General features: G+C 48.1%; 8 protein-coding genes across 8 annotated transcripts; 4 read left to right on the top strand and 4 right to left on the bottom strand.

The window, feature by feature from the left end:
- Window positions 1-79: 79 nt before the first annotated feature.
- Window positions 80-943, bottom strand: PGRI_001410 (uncharacterized protein; the record flags this gene model as incomplete). The annotated part of the gene is made up of 1 exon (XM_040787854.1): window positions 80-943. One exon carries the CDS (start codon window positions 941-943, stop codon window positions 80-82), a length of 864 nt encoding a protein of 287 aa, XP_040651626.1.
- A 364-nt stretch (window positions 944-1,307) lies between these two features.
- Window positions 1,308-2,571, top strand: PGRI_001420 (putative haloacid dehalogenase-like hydrolase; the record flags this gene model as incomplete). Its single annotated transcript, XM_040787855.1, has 4 exons — window positions 1,308-1,426; window positions 1,798-1,830; window positions 1,913-2,119; window positions 2,217-2,571. 4 exons carry the CDS (start codon window positions 1,308-1,310, stop codon window positions 2,569-2,571), a joined length of 714 nt encoding a protein of 237 aa, XP_040651627.1.
- A 248-nt stretch (window positions 2,572-2,819) lies between these two features.
- On the bottom strand, window positions 2,820-4,594 carry PGRI_001430 (zinc knuckle domain protein; the record flags this gene model as incomplete). Its single annotated transcript, XM_040787856.1, has 3 exons — window positions 2,820-3,230; window positions 3,342-3,597; window positions 3,759-4,594. The coding sequence occupies 3 exons, from the start codon at window positions 4,592-4,594 to the stop codon at window positions 2,820-2,822; spliced, it is 1,503 nt and encodes a 500-aa protein (XP_040651628.1).
- A 2,241-nt stretch (window positions 4,595-6,835) lies between these two features.
- PGRI_001440 (ORMDL family protein) lies at window positions 6,836-7,518 on the top strand (the record flags this gene model as incomplete). The annotated part of the gene is made up of 3 exons (XM_040787857.1): window positions 6,836-6,965; window positions 7,051-7,409; window positions 7,468-7,518. The coding sequence occupies 3 exons, from the start codon at window positions 6,836-6,838 to the stop codon at window positions 7,516-7,518; spliced, it is 540 nt and encodes a 179-aa protein (XP_040651629.1).
- A 1,186-nt stretch (window positions 7,519-8,704) lies between these two features.
- Window positions 8,705-10,550, top strand: PGRI_001450 (uncharacterized protein; the record flags this gene model as incomplete). Its single annotated transcript, XM_040787858.1, has 2 exons — window positions 8,705-8,849; window positions 8,914-10,550. The coding sequence occupies 2 exons, from the start codon at window positions 8,705-8,707 to the stop codon at window positions 10,548-10,550; spliced, it is 1,782 nt and encodes a 593-aa protein (XP_040651630.1).
- Window positions 10,551-11,103: 553 nt separating this feature from the next.
- On the bottom strand, window positions 11,104-13,149 carry PGRI_001460 (calponin homology domain protein; the record flags this gene model as incomplete). The annotated part of the gene is made up of 2 exons (XM_040787859.1): window positions 11,104-12,913; window positions 12,983-13,149. 2 exons carry the CDS (start codon window positions 13,147-13,149, stop codon window positions 11,104-11,106), a joined length of 1,977 nt encoding a protein of 658 aa, XP_040651631.1.
- Window positions 13,150-13,518: 369 nt separating this feature from the next.
- On the top strand, window positions 13,519-14,245 carry PGRI_001470 (uncharacterized protein; the record flags this gene model as incomplete). Its single annotated transcript, XM_040787860.1, has 3 exons — window positions 13,519-13,585; window positions 13,640-13,756; window positions 13,866-14,245. The coding sequence occupies 3 exons, from the start codon at window positions 13,519-13,521 to the stop codon at window positions 14,243-14,245; spliced, it is 564 nt and encodes a 187-aa protein (XP_040651632.1).
- An 862-nt stretch (window positions 14,246-15,107) lies between these two features.
- On the bottom strand, window positions 15,108-18,146 carry PGRI_001480 (argonaute family protein; the record flags this gene model as incomplete). The annotated part of the gene is made up of 3 exons (XM_040787861.1): window positions 15,108-16,771; window positions 16,831-17,891; window positions 17,944-18,146. 3 exons carry the CDS (start codon window positions 18,144-18,146, stop codon window positions 15,108-15,110), a joined length of 2,928 nt encoding a protein of 975 aa, XP_040651633.1.
- Between the last annotated feature and the right edge of the window lie 1,294 nt (window positions 18,147-19,440).

Raw genomic sequence — 19,440 nt, forward strand, 5'->3', positions numbered from 1 at the left:
CAACCACAATCGTCATGGGTATCTCATCCCCAGGAACCGGCCATGCCAAGGAAAATGCCCACATCACCAAAAGAAAGCTCTAGTAGTCCGAGAAAGGCCGAACAGAGGTAGTTCCCCTCCCTCTGACAGCATAAGCGGTAGCAAGCGAGCTATAATCCAACGAATCACTAACAGGGAACTTCCCCGGATAACTCTCGACAGAGTGATACTTGCGCGCACGATCCATCTGTACAGTCTCAGAATCAACCCCCGCAGCAATGGTCGCCCCAAACGAGACGGGCTGCTTCCCCTTAATTCCAGTTGACGGTCCAGGGTCACTAAAGTGATCTGCGATACGCGCAGAAACAGACATGGGAGCGGGGAAAGGCACGTTCTCGACAAAACGAGGCTGCGAAGTGCGCACTGGAACAGGAACCAGCTCTGACCCTGCTCGTTCCTCGTCGAAAGACAAGCCTTCTGGATTCCGTTGGGTGGTGTTCAGCGGCTGGCGGAAGATGGCTTTTGCCGAGGTAGCTAGCTTTGAGATGCTACCCCGTGTGCTGAATCGAACCCTGCGCAGGGTTCCATGGATAGGGAAGTTTTCTCCGTCGTTGCCCTGATACAATGTGGGACTTTCTTGCTCTGATGAGGAGTCCAAGTTTTGATGTCCCTGCTGTGGCCAGGTTGAGCTGGATAACAAATTGGGATTGGGTTGTGCGGTGGTGCGGATGTTGTTGTTTTCCCGATTCAGGAGGCCATTCCCTCTCTGGCTCTCTACATTCGGTGCAGAATCATAGGCTGAGAGTGGGGGCGCACCGAAAATGGTGTTCAGGAATTTTGTTTCTATGCGGTCGATCGTTGTGATGAAGGGTGGAAACTCGCGCCGTGTGCTCCAAAATGGTCCTACGCAGTAGGAAAATGCGTATAGCAGTTGCAACCAGGAGAGGATACCGATTAGATGCATTGTTTTTGAGAAGTTCATAGGGAAAACCCTTGTCGTTGCGAAATGTTTGTGATCCATGATGTATGGGGTGAGAGGGGACTTAGGAGAGGGGTGATGTTGAAGTTCATTTTGGTCAAGCAGAAAAGTAGGAAGCTTGAAAAAGAGTGGAAAGAACGATGAAGAAGGTTGGAAGGAGCTTTGGAACCTCCGGAGGTCGGAATATCAAAAAGAAATAAACTCAACTCTTTTCTCGGAACCTTCAGGTTAGAACCTTGGAACTGTAGGAACTTTATAGATCGTTCCCGCGGCTCCACTTGGCTAACTCCACCTCTTTCAACCTCCAGGTTTCCTCTCTCTAATGTCCATACACGTTGCTCGTTCCATCATGTCTGCTATTGCCTGCAAACATCTTCGTCCGCGGAAGTTCGCACCTCTCGGTTCTTCCGAGACGTCGACTGCCCCTCCCCTGAAGGGGATTGTGTTTGATGTGGATGGAACTTTGTGGTGAGTCATTTTTTTCCTTTCTGATGCTGTATAAGAATCATATGCTTTATCTCCTTTTGTCTGTTGCGTATTGGCTTTGCTCCATGCATCCCGGAGAATTGATACATATATCTTGGCTATATTTGGAAGTGGGCAGGAAATGATGACCAAGGCATCAATTTGAGATTCAGGCAGAAATTTACTTTCCTATTCGGGAAAGTATACCTTGTCTCAGATGACTGGCTTTAACAGTGCTTCTCTGAATAGCCTGAGAGGTTCCTGGATTGGCTCTATGAGGAAATTGAGCATGCTTATAGATTCATGATACCGTGCATTTTGATCAAGTTATCAGGTCAAACCTATATTGGCTGAATTTTGCTAATCTTAATTAGTTTGCCACAGCACCACATGTTCAGCGAAATGAGGTATAGTCTAATACCTACAAGCTATACTAGCTATCCAAGATACAGCCGTTTGGAACCCTCTCTAACAAAATCGTAACTATAGAGAAGCACTAGGAATCGACCGCTCCATCGATATCCTCCAGCACATCCGCGAACTCCCAGTTGGAGAACAGGCCACAGCCGTATCGAAAGTGCAAGCCGTAGAGCGCCGAGCCATGGCCGACCAGCAGCCGCAGCCCGGCCTGGTCCGCCTAATGGAATACCTCAAATCCCGCGGCTTACGACGGGCGCTCTGCACAAGGAACTTCGAGTACGTTCTACGAGCAATTAATGCAACCAGGACATGACCATATTCATTCCTGTTGTGTAATGTATACACGGAGCGCTAACATATACACATCTCTCAGAGCACCAGTTCAGAACCTGATTAATAACCATCTTGATGGCCATATCTTCCTACCGATCATCACGCGGGACACGCCCAATCTCCTGCCCAAGCCGGATCCTGCGGGAATTCTGCATATTGCAAGTGAATGGGGTCTTGCTAATGGTGAGAATCTGATCATGGTTGGTGATAGCATTGATGATATGACGGCTGGACATATGGCTGGTGCTGCGACGGTGTTGCTTTTGAATGATCTGAATGTGCATTTGAAGGAACATCCGCACACCGATCTTTGTATTAAGCGGCTGGATGATCTGATCGGTATCTTGGAGGGGGGATTTGTAGGGACTAGAGAGAATGATGAGCATGGAGCATGATGGGATTATGGTGCTGCGTCATCTTAGGATGGGATCTAGTTAGAAGCTGGCGCTTCAAGGGATATGCTAGACAGTCCAGTCCGTCTGGGGCAGCATGGGCTTGTACTACGTACGATGTGAGAAACATACTTGAAGTGAGAGATGTTAGAAAGAAGTGTCATTTAATCGTACATACATGCTCAGTTGAGACTGAGCGGAATGGTAGGACACTGTGCTATGTACATGGCGGTGTTCGCCGATATTCCTTCTCACTTCTCACCGGGTAGTAAGCTCCGCTTACCACCCGCGGCCTCTGCCGCCGCCACGTGGACCACGTGAGAATCCTCCTCGCTGTGGTCCACGGCCCCGGCCACCCCCTCTTGGCGGAGGACCCCGTGGAAGGGGTGGATTTGGTGAACGCGGGCGATTGTTGTTTCCAGAGAACGTAGAACGACCTCGGGAAGGTCCTCTGGATGGCGCATCGCCACGGTTAGGTCCGATTGCGAACCTGATACTGCCACGAGTATTGCCACGAGGAGCAGGGACGGGGCGTCCTCGGCCTCGCGATACTCGGGACAGCATATCATCATCGTCGTCTGGAGAGGGAGGTCGAGACCATTCTCTGGCTCTTCCGCGGGATTGACTCCGGCTTGGTGGGTGGCTCTCTCGCGCCGGGACGACTGTGTTGAGGTTCGTAATCATATCTGGGTTGATGCCCTTCAGGGTAAATGACGAGGTATTTGATGTGCGCAAGTTACCAGCTGGGCAGTCTGCTACAAGATGTTTCGCACTGCAGCAGTTCGCACAGCAGATTGATACTGTGACTTGTTCAGAGTGGAGATCTCTTGTCGGGAACTTCCATAGAAAATCGCATTCGGATTCCAGGTGCTCATCGCCACAGAAGTCACAGGGCACTTCGTATGCGAAACTGCGTAGCTTTGAGTCGCACTGTGGCTCGTCGTGGCCACGTTCGCGGCATCTTTGGCATCGTCGCCAGTCGGGACAAGTATTGCTTTGATGCTGATTCCAGGCACCGCAGTGTTCACACTTTATATTGAGGTTAATAAGGTGGAAATAAAGTAACTGGATTCAAGATAGAACAAACCTCTTTTGCTGGGCAAACGTCGGCCATGTGGCCCTCACTTTGACACTCGAGGCAAGAGATAGGAAGTCTGAGGTCCAAATCATGAATGCTGCGATCAAAATACACGTATTTGGCCAGGCTCTCAAGGTCTGTCTGGCTTAGGTCCACCAAAGCAGTAGGAGCACTTGGATACTTGATTGAGAAAATCCGGAACGCCTCCTCTTTCGATCCAGGTCCGGATTGTATAGATGCGCTTTTCAGATTTGGGTTTCCAGTGTTAGAAGCATGCTGATGAGCCAGGGTCGCAGGGTCGTAGTCATTGGCACCATCCATTCCCATCTTATCCCCTATGTTCAGCAGGATAGAGTCGTCGGCCTCAGAACCCAGATCTGAATCATCTGTGTCGCTCTTGGAGTCGATTTCCCCATCTTCCAGTTCGTCGTCATTTTCAGAATGATCGTTTACTGTGGGCTTCTCTTCACCATTGACCGATGCGACAGATTCACTGCGACTGCGCCAATATTTGTCATTCACCGCTTCAAATTGGGTAGGATTCTCGTTTGTTGGCGCTGATCGTTTCCCAAGAGTTGTGCGCACTGCAGCCTTCCGACCTTGGTTCCAGCTAATTGCAGGCGCAGTGTTGCCAGCGTGTGGGTTTGCGGTAATGGTTGGGTCCGCGTCAGAGTCGGAATCGGAATCTTCGCTTGATGATGAACTAGATCCAGAACTAGATGTGCTGTCTGGGTCCACTGGCAATGAGGTGGCAGTAAATGCAACACCTTTGGGAACAAAGTCAGCTAGATCCGAGTCCTTCTTATTTCTGTTGCGACGTTGTCGCTTGGCCGGGCGGGTGCTGTCGTGCGATGCGGAGCGCGAGGTGGAACGCGGGTTCGATCGAGTGCGCGGTGCGCCCACCAGGGCTGTACGTGAGTCAGCCTCTTCGTCTGACGAATTTGCCATTATTAATTGTGAGAAGTTCGAATAAAAGGATACAATCCAGATCGAGTGAGAGTCTGGAAGGATCAACAGTCGAATTTGGATACCCAGAAAATTTCACGGTAGACGATATCGACCACTCGCGCATTTCCGAATTTGAACTATACGTCAAAGATATTTGAGGCGATAAGGCATAGAGTCACTTGTTTTAGTTCTTATTTGATTCTGTATACTTTCTTTCTTTAATGCTGAGAGAGAAGTGTACAGCTATTCTGTTTTTGAAGGTAGTTTGTCTCACTAAATTGTTACAGAGAGCACTTGGAGACGTTGTTGGCTTATACATCAATGTATGCTAGCCCTGGAGAGCAACAAACAGACAATCCATGAGCTGAAAATGCATGCAGATGTACTTATTAAAAGCATGCACTTGTGAAAGGCAGAAATATAGATCAAGCCAATACGTTGGTTAATCAATATCAACATGATATAGACAGCAGCCCTGGAGACAGCCATAATAGTAAGCCCCTTTGGTCCCTGGGCAACACTCAACATCATCTATAGATTTTATCTACCCCTATTGATAGATTAATATTGAAAATTCCAACTTCAAAATGTCATTAAACATTCTTCAGACTAGGCGTTGTCTTTGGCGTAAGATCTACCCGTGGAATATAACAAATCGAGGAGATCGACGCCAAGAGTGGGGTTGATGCCGTCTTTGTAGCCCTGAGTGCCGAGGCCATGTTATTATAGATCTTATAGATCATTAGGTTGAATATTTAAAGCACCGTTAACCATTCCAACCGGGTTGGAGGCCCACGACCGCGGTCATCCAATGTGTTTTCCTAGATCCATCAATTTAAGGGCACTCTTGTTTGCCACATTAGCTGCGAGTTGATTACTCAAACTTGATAGGATGGTGTTGGAGACCTATCTAATACTAACTATCAGGAGACGAACCGGAGACCCATCTATTCTTCTTTGCCGAGAGCAGACAAGGCTACACTAAAGCGCAACAATCCCCTAATGATTAGCCAATAGTTCTCCCATCAACTACCACAGTGTATACCACCCAAGTACTACAAACGATTTTGTCTATTGATTATGATCAAAGTTTTATCACTGGGCTGGATTAAAACCATTAATACGGAGTACGAACGGAAAGACCCGGTGGCTTGGCCTGAAGAAGGACGTGCTTTAGACGCGGCAGACTAATGTATCTGCAGCCTTTTCGTTCAGAGGATATCCTTAACTATCCGCTAGTTGGTCTATAATGGTATTGGGACTTCCTATCAAGCAAAAATATATGGTCCTGAGGAATAAAGGTATAATTGTACAAGAATGGTGAACCGTTTACATGGCCTTGTCAAGCTTTTTTTTTTTTTTTGTTCAAGTTTCTAGATGGTGTTTTCAGATATTTCTCGACGTCTTCTAAAGAAGTTTTTCTAAATGTATATCAAGGGTAAAAAGGCTAAACTATACAGGGGACCTTTCTATGTATAACCAGGGGACTACTAATATTTACTCTGCCTAATATTGCTGTCTCCGGTATGAACACTATAATATCATGGGACACTTCAATCAGGCCATTTAATCAGGAAATAGAGAAGAGTCATTTTGGAGTCATAGCTAAGCTAAGGTGGCCAAAAGCCCATATTTAGCCTATTTCTGTAGGCATCCATGGATGTCTCGGACATATTTGCCCCATAAAAGGAAATATCAACGATAAGGGATTATTTACAAAACTCATAACAGACATAAAAGGAATATCAATGATATATTTAGCTCAGGAAGCTTCCCCTTTACCCTTAATATAAAGTACATGTATAGTTTTAGTCCTTTCGGGCTAGATTCCGCACATGCATATGTTTTCTACATAGCCAATTATGCATTTAGTTCTACGCCAATCTAATAGGGTAGGAAATAGATGAAAATTTTAATCTAATTATAGACGCTCTAACAGAATAGAAAAAAAAAATAATAGACTTAAAAAGGTAAAAAAAAAAGACGTGAATCAGAGAGCTCTTCCGCACCCCGTGACCGCAAGCCGATCCAACCGGCAAACTCCAGTCTGGGCCGTGCCACCTCATCCCCACGCTCCTTTTCATTCTTCTCTCCTTCTCTCCATCCAACTTATTCTTTTTCCTTTTGGATTCAACCGTCAAGCTGGCGACCGACAATTCAAAGGTGTCTTCTTTGCTGACCCCTCGTGGCATCTCCTTCCCTCCGGATGTTGACACAGGGCCGCAGCGGTTATCTCCAAGCATGACCTCAAAACACGGCCGCCGGAGGCGGTCCAGCAGTCTTATCTACCAGGAACCAGCTGAATCTATTGAGCATACCAGTGATCAAGCTGCATTGCCAAATCTGAATGCAAACTGGGTGAATGCCAAGGGTGAGTGACAAAAAAAAGCTGATCCTGGAGACCACATATCAGATACAGAGATCAAGGACTAACATGGAATTTTGCTTTGATTTAGGTGCCTGGACTATTCATTTCGTGTGCATCGCCGCTCTTAAGATTTTCTACGACATTATTCCCGGCGTTTCGCAGGAAACTTCATGGACCCTCACCAATATCAGTTACATGTTCGGATCCTTCCTCATGTTCCACTGGGTGCGGGGCATTCCGTTCGAGTTTAATGCCGGTGCCTACGACAATCTCAACATGTGGGAGCAGATCGACAACGGCGACCAGTACACACCCGCTAAGAAGTTCTTGCTCTGCGTGCCTATCGTGCTCTTCCTCCTCAGCACTCATTACACCCATTTCGACTTGACCCACTTCACCATCAATTTCCTGGCCACATTGGGAGTGGTCATTCCCAAGCTGCCTTTCGTATGTTGATCTCCCCAGAACCAGACTAAGCTTATTCGCTAATTTTTTTTGATTACAGTCGCATCGGTTGCGAATAGGCCTCTTCTCCGATATACCCGAGGAGTCATAGTGGCTCCCATTTAATCTTTCTTTTTTTTTTCCCCGTCCAATTGTTATCCATGTTGGCGTATCCACGGCCTCCTTGATTTCCCGAGCTTTCCTCGTCCCCTCCTTTTCTCCATAAAAGGCCTTTGCATTGCGAAATTGATTGACGGGGATTTGAACCGTTCTTGGCCACTGCGCATCCTGTTTCTCTTTTCTTCGTCAGCAAATATGAAGACGCAGAATTTACTGCGAACCAGTCCAAATTTCCATCTTTTCGGTCTACCCTAGGCAGTTTATCCTTGTCTAGATTTCCAAGTATCCAAGCCTTGCATTTTTACCTTTGAAGCTGCCATTTTTCGGGTTTCTGCTCTCTCCTTGGAAACTTGGGCTGTTTAATGTAAGGGTCAATGTAAATCTATGCACATAAAAAAAGAATCTGTGCCTAGAGCTTTTATCGCGTAATGCAGGTCAATCTCTTGGCTGGGGCCCATGCGGGGGCTTATTGCATGGCTAGACTTTGAATAGAATTAAGAATATGTATCACTCTCTAGCCCTCGAATATTCAATTGGTACATATTAAAACGATATACAAGAATAATCGCGCGTATGTCGCCTTGTTTGGATTTTGTTGGTACTCTTTGGAGTAGTTTTTCCACATGTCTTCCGATATTTCCCAAGAATCCTTTCTATATATTTCATTCCTTTGGTAGTGCTATATCTAGAAGAATTAGCTACAAATTAAAGAATATATTAATAGATGTCCCTTGCTTTTTCTATGTTATTGAAATCTACAGGGGTATTTATCTCCCCTGAGCTTTGGATTTCGGACTTGCACCAAAACGAACAGCTTAGTACTTGAATGACGCCCACTACATAACTTATCATGTATTAACCTCGTCAATTCCTTGTCAATCTGTGCCCTATATCCTTGCAACAAGAAATAGCTAAGTTCATTGTTTGTATACTTTCCACCGCCTTTGTTTCCGCTCTCTCAACAAAGAGGTTCAATCTTTTTATAGAATTGATTATCAAGACCTCTCTTAGTCTGTTGACTACGGTATTATCCTGACCTATTTCTGAAGCCTTGGATACCTTTTCTTGTGCTCTTCAATAATGTCACATATCAGTATCCAACTGCCTACTGTTCTGCCGGACATATACGCCATTCTCCACCAATCCCTTATCGATAAGCGCGTTACTGCCAGCTCAAAATGTATCTTTTCAGTTGGCTTTTCAAAAACCCCCCTCTGGCCATGCCAACTATGGAGAGCATAGACGAGGTACCGTATCGGTCACCCGTACCCCTTCAATGGGAGTTGGCTCGACAAACAGAAATTTTCCTCGAAGACTCACTATGTATGTTCCTTTGACGCGTGGAAACCCTCAAACAGACGCTAATAATCCCGCTTTCTCAAATTAGGGCCGCAAGCTTATAGTCTTCTCTTTAATGTCCTCGCATCGGGTACTATCTCATCAACAAAAGCAGTGATCCCACTGCCGCAACATTTAGCCGTCGCAGCTACGATGCTCGTACACCCAAGAACGACAACACGCGCTGAGTCGGAGTACGAAAAAGAAGCACCCAATGCAGCTTTGCGATTTCTTCGACTAACGAACTCCCTTGTTGGTCCCATTGATGCAAAGTTTGGTCTCGCTTTCAACTTCTCCCAGTTAGCATCTTCGCGACATAGGCGGCGTGCGGAGAGCCCGATGCTCATTGAGCATGACAACCCTGATACCAGGCCCCTGAATACGAAATTCAACCAAGCTTCTTCGTTGTGGAACTGTGCAGAGGACTTCTGGCATGCAGTCGGCTGGGCATTTAATTGTTCGGTAATTCACCCGGCCCGGTGGGAGCGCTGGCAGATATGGCTCCAGTTTATGTGCAACGTGCTCGAAGATGACTGGAAAGAGCGCGAAAAGAAATACCTCGAGGCGAAACAAAACCAGGTGGATATCCCAGTTTTGTCAGAGATGCCGGTGAAGTCGGAGGGGGAGGCCTCACAGGGCGCTGAACCAGCCGAGAAAGAAACACGCAGCGGCAAAAAGCCTAAGGAAGATGTAGTGCATGTGTTTGATGATCTTGGGATTTTCCGAGAAAGCCTGATATTCCGTTACATCGCCTCAAATACTACAGCCGGGCGGAACCGCAGAATCATGCGTGCAATCTTTGCCAATGGCAAATCAAATCTCGGCGAGTTCAAGGAGGTATTCAACGATGAACTGAAGATTCCTGTTCCCGAACAAGACTCTCGTAATATCAAGAAGAGGGCAGGTGATATCAACCTCGACAAAGATAACTATGGCGACTACCTGGACAATTCGGACGAGGATTTCGAAGGTGATAACAGCTCAACCTCTGTATCGCCGCCAGCCAAGGGATCAAAAGCCCGGAAGCAACGACGTAGCAAGCGAACACGACGAGGAACGCGAAACGCAATGGACGAAGCTACAGACCCCGTCAAGATGGCCAAAGGAAGCCAAAAACCCTCTCACAGTAATATATCCCCGCTAGGCGGCTACACCTCCCTCGCCCTCCGCCAACAACTCCTCGGCATCCTCTCCAGCGTCTCGGAAAGACTACCCCGGGACTTCTTGCCTCTGGACAACCTCTACGACATGTTCGTCGAGAACATCCGCGACCTCTCCCTCCCACTCTTCCAACACTTTATCACCCCCTCCAACCTCCCCCATCTCCTACCCGAAGCACACTCTACTCTCTGCGAACTGCTCCTCTTCGTCTTCCGCGAAAGCTCCGCCCCAAGCTCCGACAACAACTACCTTACCCAGGCCAAGCTGGAGGAATGCTTCCTCCCCTATGCGGCGGCTACGGCGAGTGTTGAGAACAACGCAAAGGTCTCCATTCTGCTTGAGGCATTGATGACACTCCTGCATAAGAGCAATATGCTCTCTGTGACCCCGTCACTAGTGAAAGCTGTTCGGTCTGGGATTGCGCGACGTGAGCAGGCTAGTCGTGATCGGGACTCGATTGGATGGTCTTACTTGCAGGAGAGCGGGTTTAGGATGAGGTTTATGGTTGATCATATCTTACCATGAAGCTTTTCTGTGGGATCATGGAAGACTGGTGTTGTGATTATGATGTTTATGATGGTAATGATACTTAATGGTCATATTTCGGGCGTTTATGGAGCGTTTGCATGCCCTTTGCTTTTCTTCGGTTTGTATATAATGGTTGTCACATATACTTAGGGACCAGGGAGTACCTGTGATGTCTATTAAATGTCAATTCTTTTCACTTACCGTGTAACGACTATCCTACAGATGTGTAATCAACTTCTAAAAATCGATATTTTCTAGAATGTGTAATATAGAATCTTGAGTATAAGAGTTGCTATCTACAACCACATCGCATCGAAAACAAAGCTGGAGCGGGAATCATAGCACGCAAATAATAGAATAATGCACCGACACAAAAATACGATAATGTCTTCTGCTTCAATGATGATATCCACCCACAGAATACGGGGGAATAGAGCTCAAAATAAAAAGTACGGGGGGAAATAGAAAAGAGATAAAAGGGACAAGAAACCAAAGAAACGAGAACCCCTAGGTTGAATAGGCTCAGAAGATGTCGACATAAGCCAACAGCTTACCGCGGCGGCCGGGGCCCAATAATCTGGCGTCTAGCACCGCCAACACCAAGGCCAGTACCGCCACGGTTCTGATTATCGCCACCCATATAGCCATACTGATGAACATCCCAGGACTGGCCCGGTCCTGAGCCTTGGGTGCCATCTCGGGCGCCACGTTCAGCCGCCGCCGCCGTCTGTTTTTGGTTCTCTGCCCACTCCTCCTGGCGCGCGCGTTCGCGCTCCATCTCCCGTTCCAGGAGAGACTTGGACGCCCAGCCGCCGGCTTTAGTCTTCTGCTGTGAAGCTGCGCGGCGGCTGTTCTCGGCATCGACTTCGGAGGTTGTGGTGTAGTCCTGGAATCGGTGAGTGGCTGGGGCTGGGGATGTGGGTGCTGGGTTTGAGGAGAGGAAATTGTCCACGCGGTTTTCGCGGCCCCGGCCGGCGTTGTAAGCTACTGGGTCTGGGAGGGGCCGGGGCGCGGCGGGTAGGTCCCTGGGAGGGAGTGCCGGCGTTGCGGAGAAAGATGATGGCTTTGGTACCGGGAGGGGACGAGGAGGCTGGGGTGGAGCTTGCTCCTCAGCGGGTGCTGGTTCCTCTGCCTCGGAAGTAGTGGACATATCCTGCGTGTTTTGCCACTCCGTACGGAGGAGTCGTCGTTCTTGTTCGAGGGAAGAAAGATCGTAGCTGGGTTTGGGGGGCACAGGACGAGGGCGACTTTGACTGCGAGGCTGAGACTGAGCACCAGCCTTTCCAGGCTGGGCTTCCTGGCGTTCGGTCTCATACTGGCGCTCTCGCTCCTTTGCCAGCTGTAGCTCGCGCTCGAGCTCTTTGATGCGGCGGCTTTGGGCTGTTTCCTCGACCGGCTTGGTTCCGCCGGCGGTGTCACTAACCTGGGAGTTGGAGGCCTGGTATTGGCTCAGGAACTGACCGTTGAGCCGGCTATCATTCAGGCTTCGTCTCTTTTGACGTTCCTGTTCAAACCGCTCCTCGGCTTCCTTTTCTTCCGCTACACGTCGCTGCTCTTCCGCTTCCCATTGTCGCTTTTCATCGTCCCAGCGCTTCTTCTCTGCTTCTACCTTGAGACGTTCTTGTTCCCTTACACGGGCAGTCTCTTCTTCCCATCGACGCTCCTCTTCTGCCTTAGCATGAGCCTCCACTTCTTCCACCTGTCGCTTGAGTTCCCGTTCTGCTTCTTCCTTCTCTGCGTTCTGTTGACGGATCCGTTCATCCTCTTCCCGCCTGCGCTTCTCTTTCTCCGCAAGACTTGGTACAGCAGGTCCAGGTGTGGTGATCTGTCGGCGAGCACCAAATGCAATTCCTTGATTTCCTTGGCTAGCTCCCCCAATGTAGCCATATTGATGAATGTTCCAAGCCGGTGTAGTAGCCTGCTCATCTCCCTTCTTAGCCCAAGTACTGTATGACCCGGAAGATTTTGTAGGGCTGCCTGTTCGAGAGGGAAGGGCGGGGCCTTTTGCATCCCCGACATTACTAGAGGATCGGGTTGACCGGGGTGTGAATGCTCCGTTGCTCGAGGAACCCGTCGCATTTGGGCTGACCACACCGCGCTTACTCTGTGGACCAACAGTTCGGGGGAACTTGTTGGGCGCAAGGGCATTGGCCTGTCGACTAAATGCTGCCAGACACTGGAGTACCTGGGCCGGATCCTTTGCTTCATATAGATCAACTGTCAGGAAGACATCGTGCGGGGGAAGATTGAGTGGTGGCAATTGGCATGCGCGTAAGAAATGCGAAATATTCTCCATCTGTACAAATGGCGCGGACAACTGCTTATACTTCACGCCTGGTGACACAACAAGGTTTACCAACCTTGATTAAAGGAGTTAGCCAGGGGTCAACATCCATTGATTGTACTTTGGAACCATAGATATAACTCACTTGCAAAGCGCAACGCCATCTTTCAGGCCTTCTAGCAAGTCTGACGATGCCAGTTTCTCATGCAGCATTTCCTCAATCCAGTCGCGCACCTCCGCGGCGGCCTGCGGGGTATAGCGGGATAGGCGCATATTGCGCAAATCCTTGTCCAACGAAGTCACAGAAGCCATAATGAGTGTTGGATGGTCTATGCTCGATCGGAGTTTGTGTGAAGTGTAGTAGAACTGTTGTTGCCACTTGGGGTGGTATGTATCCCTTTGCGGGTGCCTGATCGGCCCTAATGGTGGCGCGTGTTGGGTAGCAGAGGAGGGCGTTCCGTGATACAATTGGAAATGACAAAATGAAGAAAATGTTTCAATTAGTGGAAGTGCAGAAGTTTTCTAGTAAAGTTGTAGAAATTATGAAAAAGGGGAGAGAAAGGCTGAGAGATATGAAGAGAAGGTGGAATGTCCGGGCTGTGTTTATCCCCGATGACGTTCCTGATAGTCCGCCTCAATCTCTTTTTTTTTTTTGCCTCATTTCTATTCTCACACTCAACAATGGTTAACAGCTTATGGTTCAAATGGAAAAAGCTTCGCCTGCCCTGGCGAAAGTCCTTCTTGGTCGGTCAGTATCTGCTTTCTGCTTTTCTTGTGGCGTCTACCGCTAACCGTGTCTCAGGTGAGGATCTGAACGGAAATACCTTCTGGGAGTTCAAAGATGTGATGAATGCAGCTCGGTACCGGCGGATTGTTCGATTCGATCCTAAAACTCATTTCAGTGATGTCCAAGTAACGCGTGAGTTCTATCGCAGCAAAGATGCAGGCTCGGTCTTGGAGATGCGCCTATTCCGTGGCAAAGGGAAATGAGACTATTGAATCATAACTAACATGTTATTTCAACCCAGCGCAATGGCATCAATGGTTGCGACACGTTCGAAAAGATCCCCCGAGCATCCAGGAGCAGCAGCAGGATCTTGTGCGACAGGCGCAAATCAAACAACTCGCCCGACTCGCCGATGAACGCTGGGCCAGCAAGGCCTCCTTCCTCGATAAGCCTAAGACTCAACATGAAGCACCATCGACCCAAATCAACGAGGCGACTTTGAATCAGCCCGCCAACGCTGGCCCCTCACAAGCGCCGGCTTCAGCCACAACCCCCAAGGCCAAACCCGAACCTGCATACCCGAAGACACTAAAGGAGGAGAACCCATGGGCAAAGGCGAACAAGGCCAACCCAGGCGAGGAGTGGCAGCCTGAAGCGTGGTCTCCTAGTTCCAAGCGGTGAAAGGTTATATTTGCTTATTTGGTCATTTCTTCGCAATGCTATATAAGCTTGACTCTCAGAGATATTTGCCGGACGGTAGAGAAGGCTGTCGCTCTATGCCATTGGTCAATTTATCAGCAGAAACATCTTGCGAGGAAGCCCGGGACATAGATGGTATCGAGACCATCTCATGCCCAAGAGCTTTGAACTCCACCCGCGCTCCTTGGTGTATGAGGATAGAGGTTCCTGCGCACTGTGTTCAACCTTAAAGAGGTCATGAAAGGTGTTGCCCAAACCGTGTTGAGGTTTAAAATAATCAGAGTCATATAGATTGGCACTTGTATAATATGCTTCTTCATTATCCAGCATTTTCCACTCAACCTTACCATCCACTTGGATCTTCTCGGTTGCAACTACTATCAATAAGTCTAGAGGCTACACAGAAACAGGATTTTTTTTTAATATTTTCAATTTTTCTACTCTAACATATCATCCCCTTTTTTTTGGTTTTTTGTATTTTTCATGCTGTAATGCAAGTGTGTTCCAAGAGCAACATAACAATTAAATCAAATGCACTTTCATGCACGTCAATCTCTTTTTTTTGGTGTTTTTCAATTTTCCACACTTGCTGCAACATGGGTATACCTCAAGCTTGTAAGAAAAGCAAGGACATTAAACCCTTTTTTTTGGTTTTGTGGTTTTTCAGGGCTTTCGCCTGAGCAATCTTTCAGGCTAACAGTACAAGTCGTTGCAGCCAAAGCTCAAAAACAATCCCAAGGACAATGGAACATAGCAAAAGGGTATCAAGCTCCAGATCCCGGGAAAAAAAAAACATCGGTATCGTCAAATATCAACAAGAGAATAGAAAATGACAATGGTCAACTTAGATGTAGACCATGTTGTTCTGGCATGCGCGCGCCATAGCTAGGGTAGCACCTTGGAACTCCTCCATTTTGCCGATATTCTCATTATTATTATGGTAGTGAGCCAGCAGATATTTCCGGGCACGGTCACAGAATTTATCGGCCAGGAAGGCAGGTGTGCTGTAACTGATCGAGCGAGTAGCGCGGCCCATCATGTAACAAATGTTGTGGGTAATTTCCTGCAGTACGTCAGCTGGCTTGCGGTCCGTATTGACCTTCGAGTTTGTGAAAATCTCATCATGGATAACAATGTAGTGAGCTGGTCGAGCAGAACCCTGAAGAGGAGCCTGGGCCTGCAGATAGAAGTCCCAATAAATAGGACGAGTGACTCCGCGGTCGACGACAGTGCCATTGATTGGGTTGGATGTTTTGTCTTGGTCCCTGGAATTAGTAGGGTAGAAGCGCACATTGTGCCGCTTTCCACAGACCACGATAGTGATGTTGGGCATGCTTCCACGGTATATGGTTTTAGCAGCAGCCTGGATCTTTGGGAGTTCCTCTGCGAGAACCATATTGAATTGACCATCGCTAACACCGTCACGGTACACGAGAATGTTTTGAGGAAGGTTGCCATTGTTGGTATCTTTCCACAATCTCAGCCGGGTCACCATCATCTCCATGAGGAATTCAATGTGCTCCTGGCGGCGTGTCTGCGCCCGAACCTCGCCAGGCCATTGTCCCATGCGATAATCAGTAGAGGCAACGATGGCAGCAACACTGGGGAAGACTTCTGGGTCCACGCTCGAGGGATGAGTAACATCCAAACCGACGACCATGGTATTCTTCCCGGTGCCAATGAAGCGTGCATTCGACGGCTGCAGTAGTTGATTGCATCCTCCCATCTTGAGATTTACCTTCATGGCGTTGTTGCTCAGATACTGTTCATTGGCTTTTGCGAACTTTGAGGATTGCATGCAATGCGTAAGGACACCAGTCTTGATATCTCCAGCATACTTGACGAAATCGAAGATTTTGCCATCTGTGTTAGGAAGCAAAACAACCACGAAGGGGTACACTCCCGCGAACTTCTTGAATGGCTCCTTGAGAATCTCCCGGTTTTCCTTCTCATCTTTATCGAGAAGGACCGATGCATACGGCTTAGAGGGCGCTGGAAGCGACAGGCCATGGTCACGTAGTTTCCTGTAAAAAGCGTCCATCGCGCCATCAGCATTTGCGAGACCGTCATTAACATTTTTCTTCCGAATCACAAGACAGGTCCATTTGCCAATCTGAGCTCCCTGGGCAAACTTAGTGTTGATCAAATTCCACGAGCCGTTTCGAGGGCTGGCGGTCTTTTTGCTGCCATAGAGCAGATTTGGGGCATTTAAAATCCGTGCTGGGACAGTGACCATTTCGTTGCCGGGCTTGATCCCTACCACCTTGGTATGTCCTCCAGAGATTCCCATGATATCCAATCCCTCATTCATAATGGAGTCATAGTTCTGGGGAGGTCGTCGGCAACTGAACTTGATCATATTCTGTCGTTGGATCATCGATGGCTCGGGCTTGTATGGTTGCCCGGGGATGACTTCGCAAACCTCCATAGGAAGGTAAATCGGACGCTCTCGAGTTCCAACGTTCACAACCGGCATACTATCGGGCCATTTCAGTGTGATATTGTAAGCTGTTGTTTCTTGTTAGTATAATGCATCTCGAACATCAACTGGTAGGCAGCAAACATACTTTTTTTGAAGTAATCGGCAACACTCATGTAATCACCCTTCTTGTCATCTCCCATCCAAAACTTCACATTTGCGGGAGAAGATCCAACACGCGGAACGATTGGGGGGTGGACCGGGTTCGAGCTCCCGCGTCCATCCCTAGGAGTGGCAAGTCCGAGAATGCACTTGATAGGTCTTTCCTGCACACCAGCTCCGTTCTCACGAGTTCGTAGATGCATGGCGTAGACTTTCAAGCCCCTCACCCACCGGTGCAAAAGGTCCCTATCCTTTCCGTGATTGTCGACAAATTCGTTTGTTAGACGACTCAATGGACCTGGAACGAAGAATGCACCGTGACTAACATTCAAATTGAGCATGATTCGTCCAGCACAAACTCGTACACTTGAGTAGTAACCACGAGCGGCTTCCGCGGAATCCGTCATCTCCATTGATTGCTTTCGACGGTCCATCCGGAAGAATTTATTTCGGCCCTTGCCGATGATGCAGATGCCAGCATCTTTGAAGGGATGAGCACTCATAAGGATATTCAGTACTCGGAGACTGGGAGCTTCATTGTCAATTTCCTCTCGACAGTTGACGTTCTCAATGGCCGCAAGGATGTCATCTGGGGAATAAGAGCTGTCATGGTTCAAAGTGGCTGCCCAAGGTCCGTTATAGGAACTTCCACTTCCACTTCCATTTCCATCGCTCGCGGAACACATGAACGGCGGTATATCATCGGGGAGTAGCTCGGTCGTAACAACCTCAGTGGCTCCATCAGTGGCGACGCCCATATTTTTGAATGGAGCATACTTGCGGAGCATACTCTCAAGGATGAACTTTTGCTGTCCTTTCTTCACATCAGGCTTGATCTTGAGTCGATAGGAGTGGAACTTGATGCCCGGTTTGAATTCCATGGGGAAGAAGTTAGCACGGAGCACAATCGCACGACCTTGGGTGCCATAACCAGGACGCCGAGCCAAAGACTTGACGACTTCCCGAGCCTTCGATGCCTCTGCGACGTACCTGTCTTCAAAGGCTTGAACACGGGAGCTCGGGGGTTCAACTGGGTCGGTCAACATGCTATGCGTATGTTAGTTGTGCTTCTCTCCTGACGTAGAACAAATAGACTTACCTGCTAGGCCCCTCGGGCACGCCAGACGAACCACGTCCACCACGACCACCTCCACGATCACTGCCACGACCTCGATCTCCGCTATAACCGCGGTCACTGCCACGGCTACTCGAGCCTCCATCGCCGCGGCCTCGGGAGCCACTTCGATCACCACCACCACGGCCGCCTCGAATGGGCAAATCACCGTATGAACGGCCGGACATTTTAACGAATGCCGGCTAGAGAAAAAGGGTAGTCGAAAAAGAGAAAATGGTTAAATGAGAACGCGAGCTTTGCGCGTAATGGAGAAAGTAGGGTAGGCGATGACAATGACTCGGAAACCCTAGTTCTTTGGGTATTTCCGGAGCAGATTTGGAACAAGAGGAAAGGACAAAGGAAGGAACAAATTTTCAGACTAGACAAGCGCGATCTTGTCTTTCGTATGGGTTTCTGAAAAAAGGAAGTTGCAGTCCGCTTCGAAGATCTGTAGTTATGCGTCAATAACGATGAAACATTATAATATTGAGCACCATAAGGATTATTATTTGAAGACGGACCGATGCAGCAAATCAATAGGCAATGTAAGGCAGACAATGCGGTAAAGCAAGTACCCAGCCCACGGCCAAGGGCGAGGGCAATGGAAATGGAAATGCAATAGCAATGGATATGGTTATGCAATGAAGATGCAGGATTGAACGCGGTGATAGAATACCTCAATGTAGGTAGAGATGTGAAAAAGATGGATGATGGTGTAAAGGAAAGAGTTTGAGTGAAGAGAAATAGAAATCAAGGCTGAGCAAGAAAAAGCAAATGTGCGGCAGCAAGCAAGGATATCAGAATGATTCAATTGCAGCAAATGAAGGCTGATGGGCATGCAAGATACCTGGTCTCAGTGAGATGGCAAGTAGGAAAGGGGTGTCTGTAGGTTAGGGCTTGAGGTGATACGTAGCAATCAATGGGCAACAAGTGAGATACTGCCAAAGCAGAAATTGATATAAAAGTGAGATACTGTGAAGCAGCAATTGATATGCAAGTGAGAGAAAATGAAAGGTAAGTGAAAAATGGGTGAAAAATTGATGAAGGTTAAAGCAAGGTCAATGCATATACAATGAGAGAGATTTAGAGGGCTCACTTCGCCAATATCAGAGGTACTGGCATGCAATTGAAGGGCACAAGGGTCAATTCAGTATAGAAAGGCGAGATGATAGTGGTATAGGACCGTGTAAGCAGAGTATAGTACTCACCAGAACTTTATGTGTATCGTGAGGAGGGAAGAGGAAGAAGAGGAAGAAGAGGAAGAAATTGTCCGGGGTGATATTTATAGTCAGGGCTGGAGCATGAATCGCGCTCGTAGACTTCAAAGTCATATATAGGTAGGGAACTTGGTATGGGGGACTTGTGTATGGGGGACTTGTGTATGGGGGACTTGTGTATGGGGGACTTGTGTATGGGGGACTTGTGTATGAAGGGCGCAGTATGGAGGGCTCAGTGTAAAAGACGAAAGTTAGCCAAAGACAG

Source organism: Penicillium griseofulvum, assembly GCF_001561935.1.
Source record: "Penicillium griseofulvum strain PG3 chromosome Unknown contig_79, whole genome shotgun sequence".
Taxonomy (NCBI): domain Eukaryota; kingdom Fungi; phylum Ascomycota; class Eurotiomycetes; order Eurotiales; family Aspergillaceae; genus Penicillium; species Penicillium griseofulvum.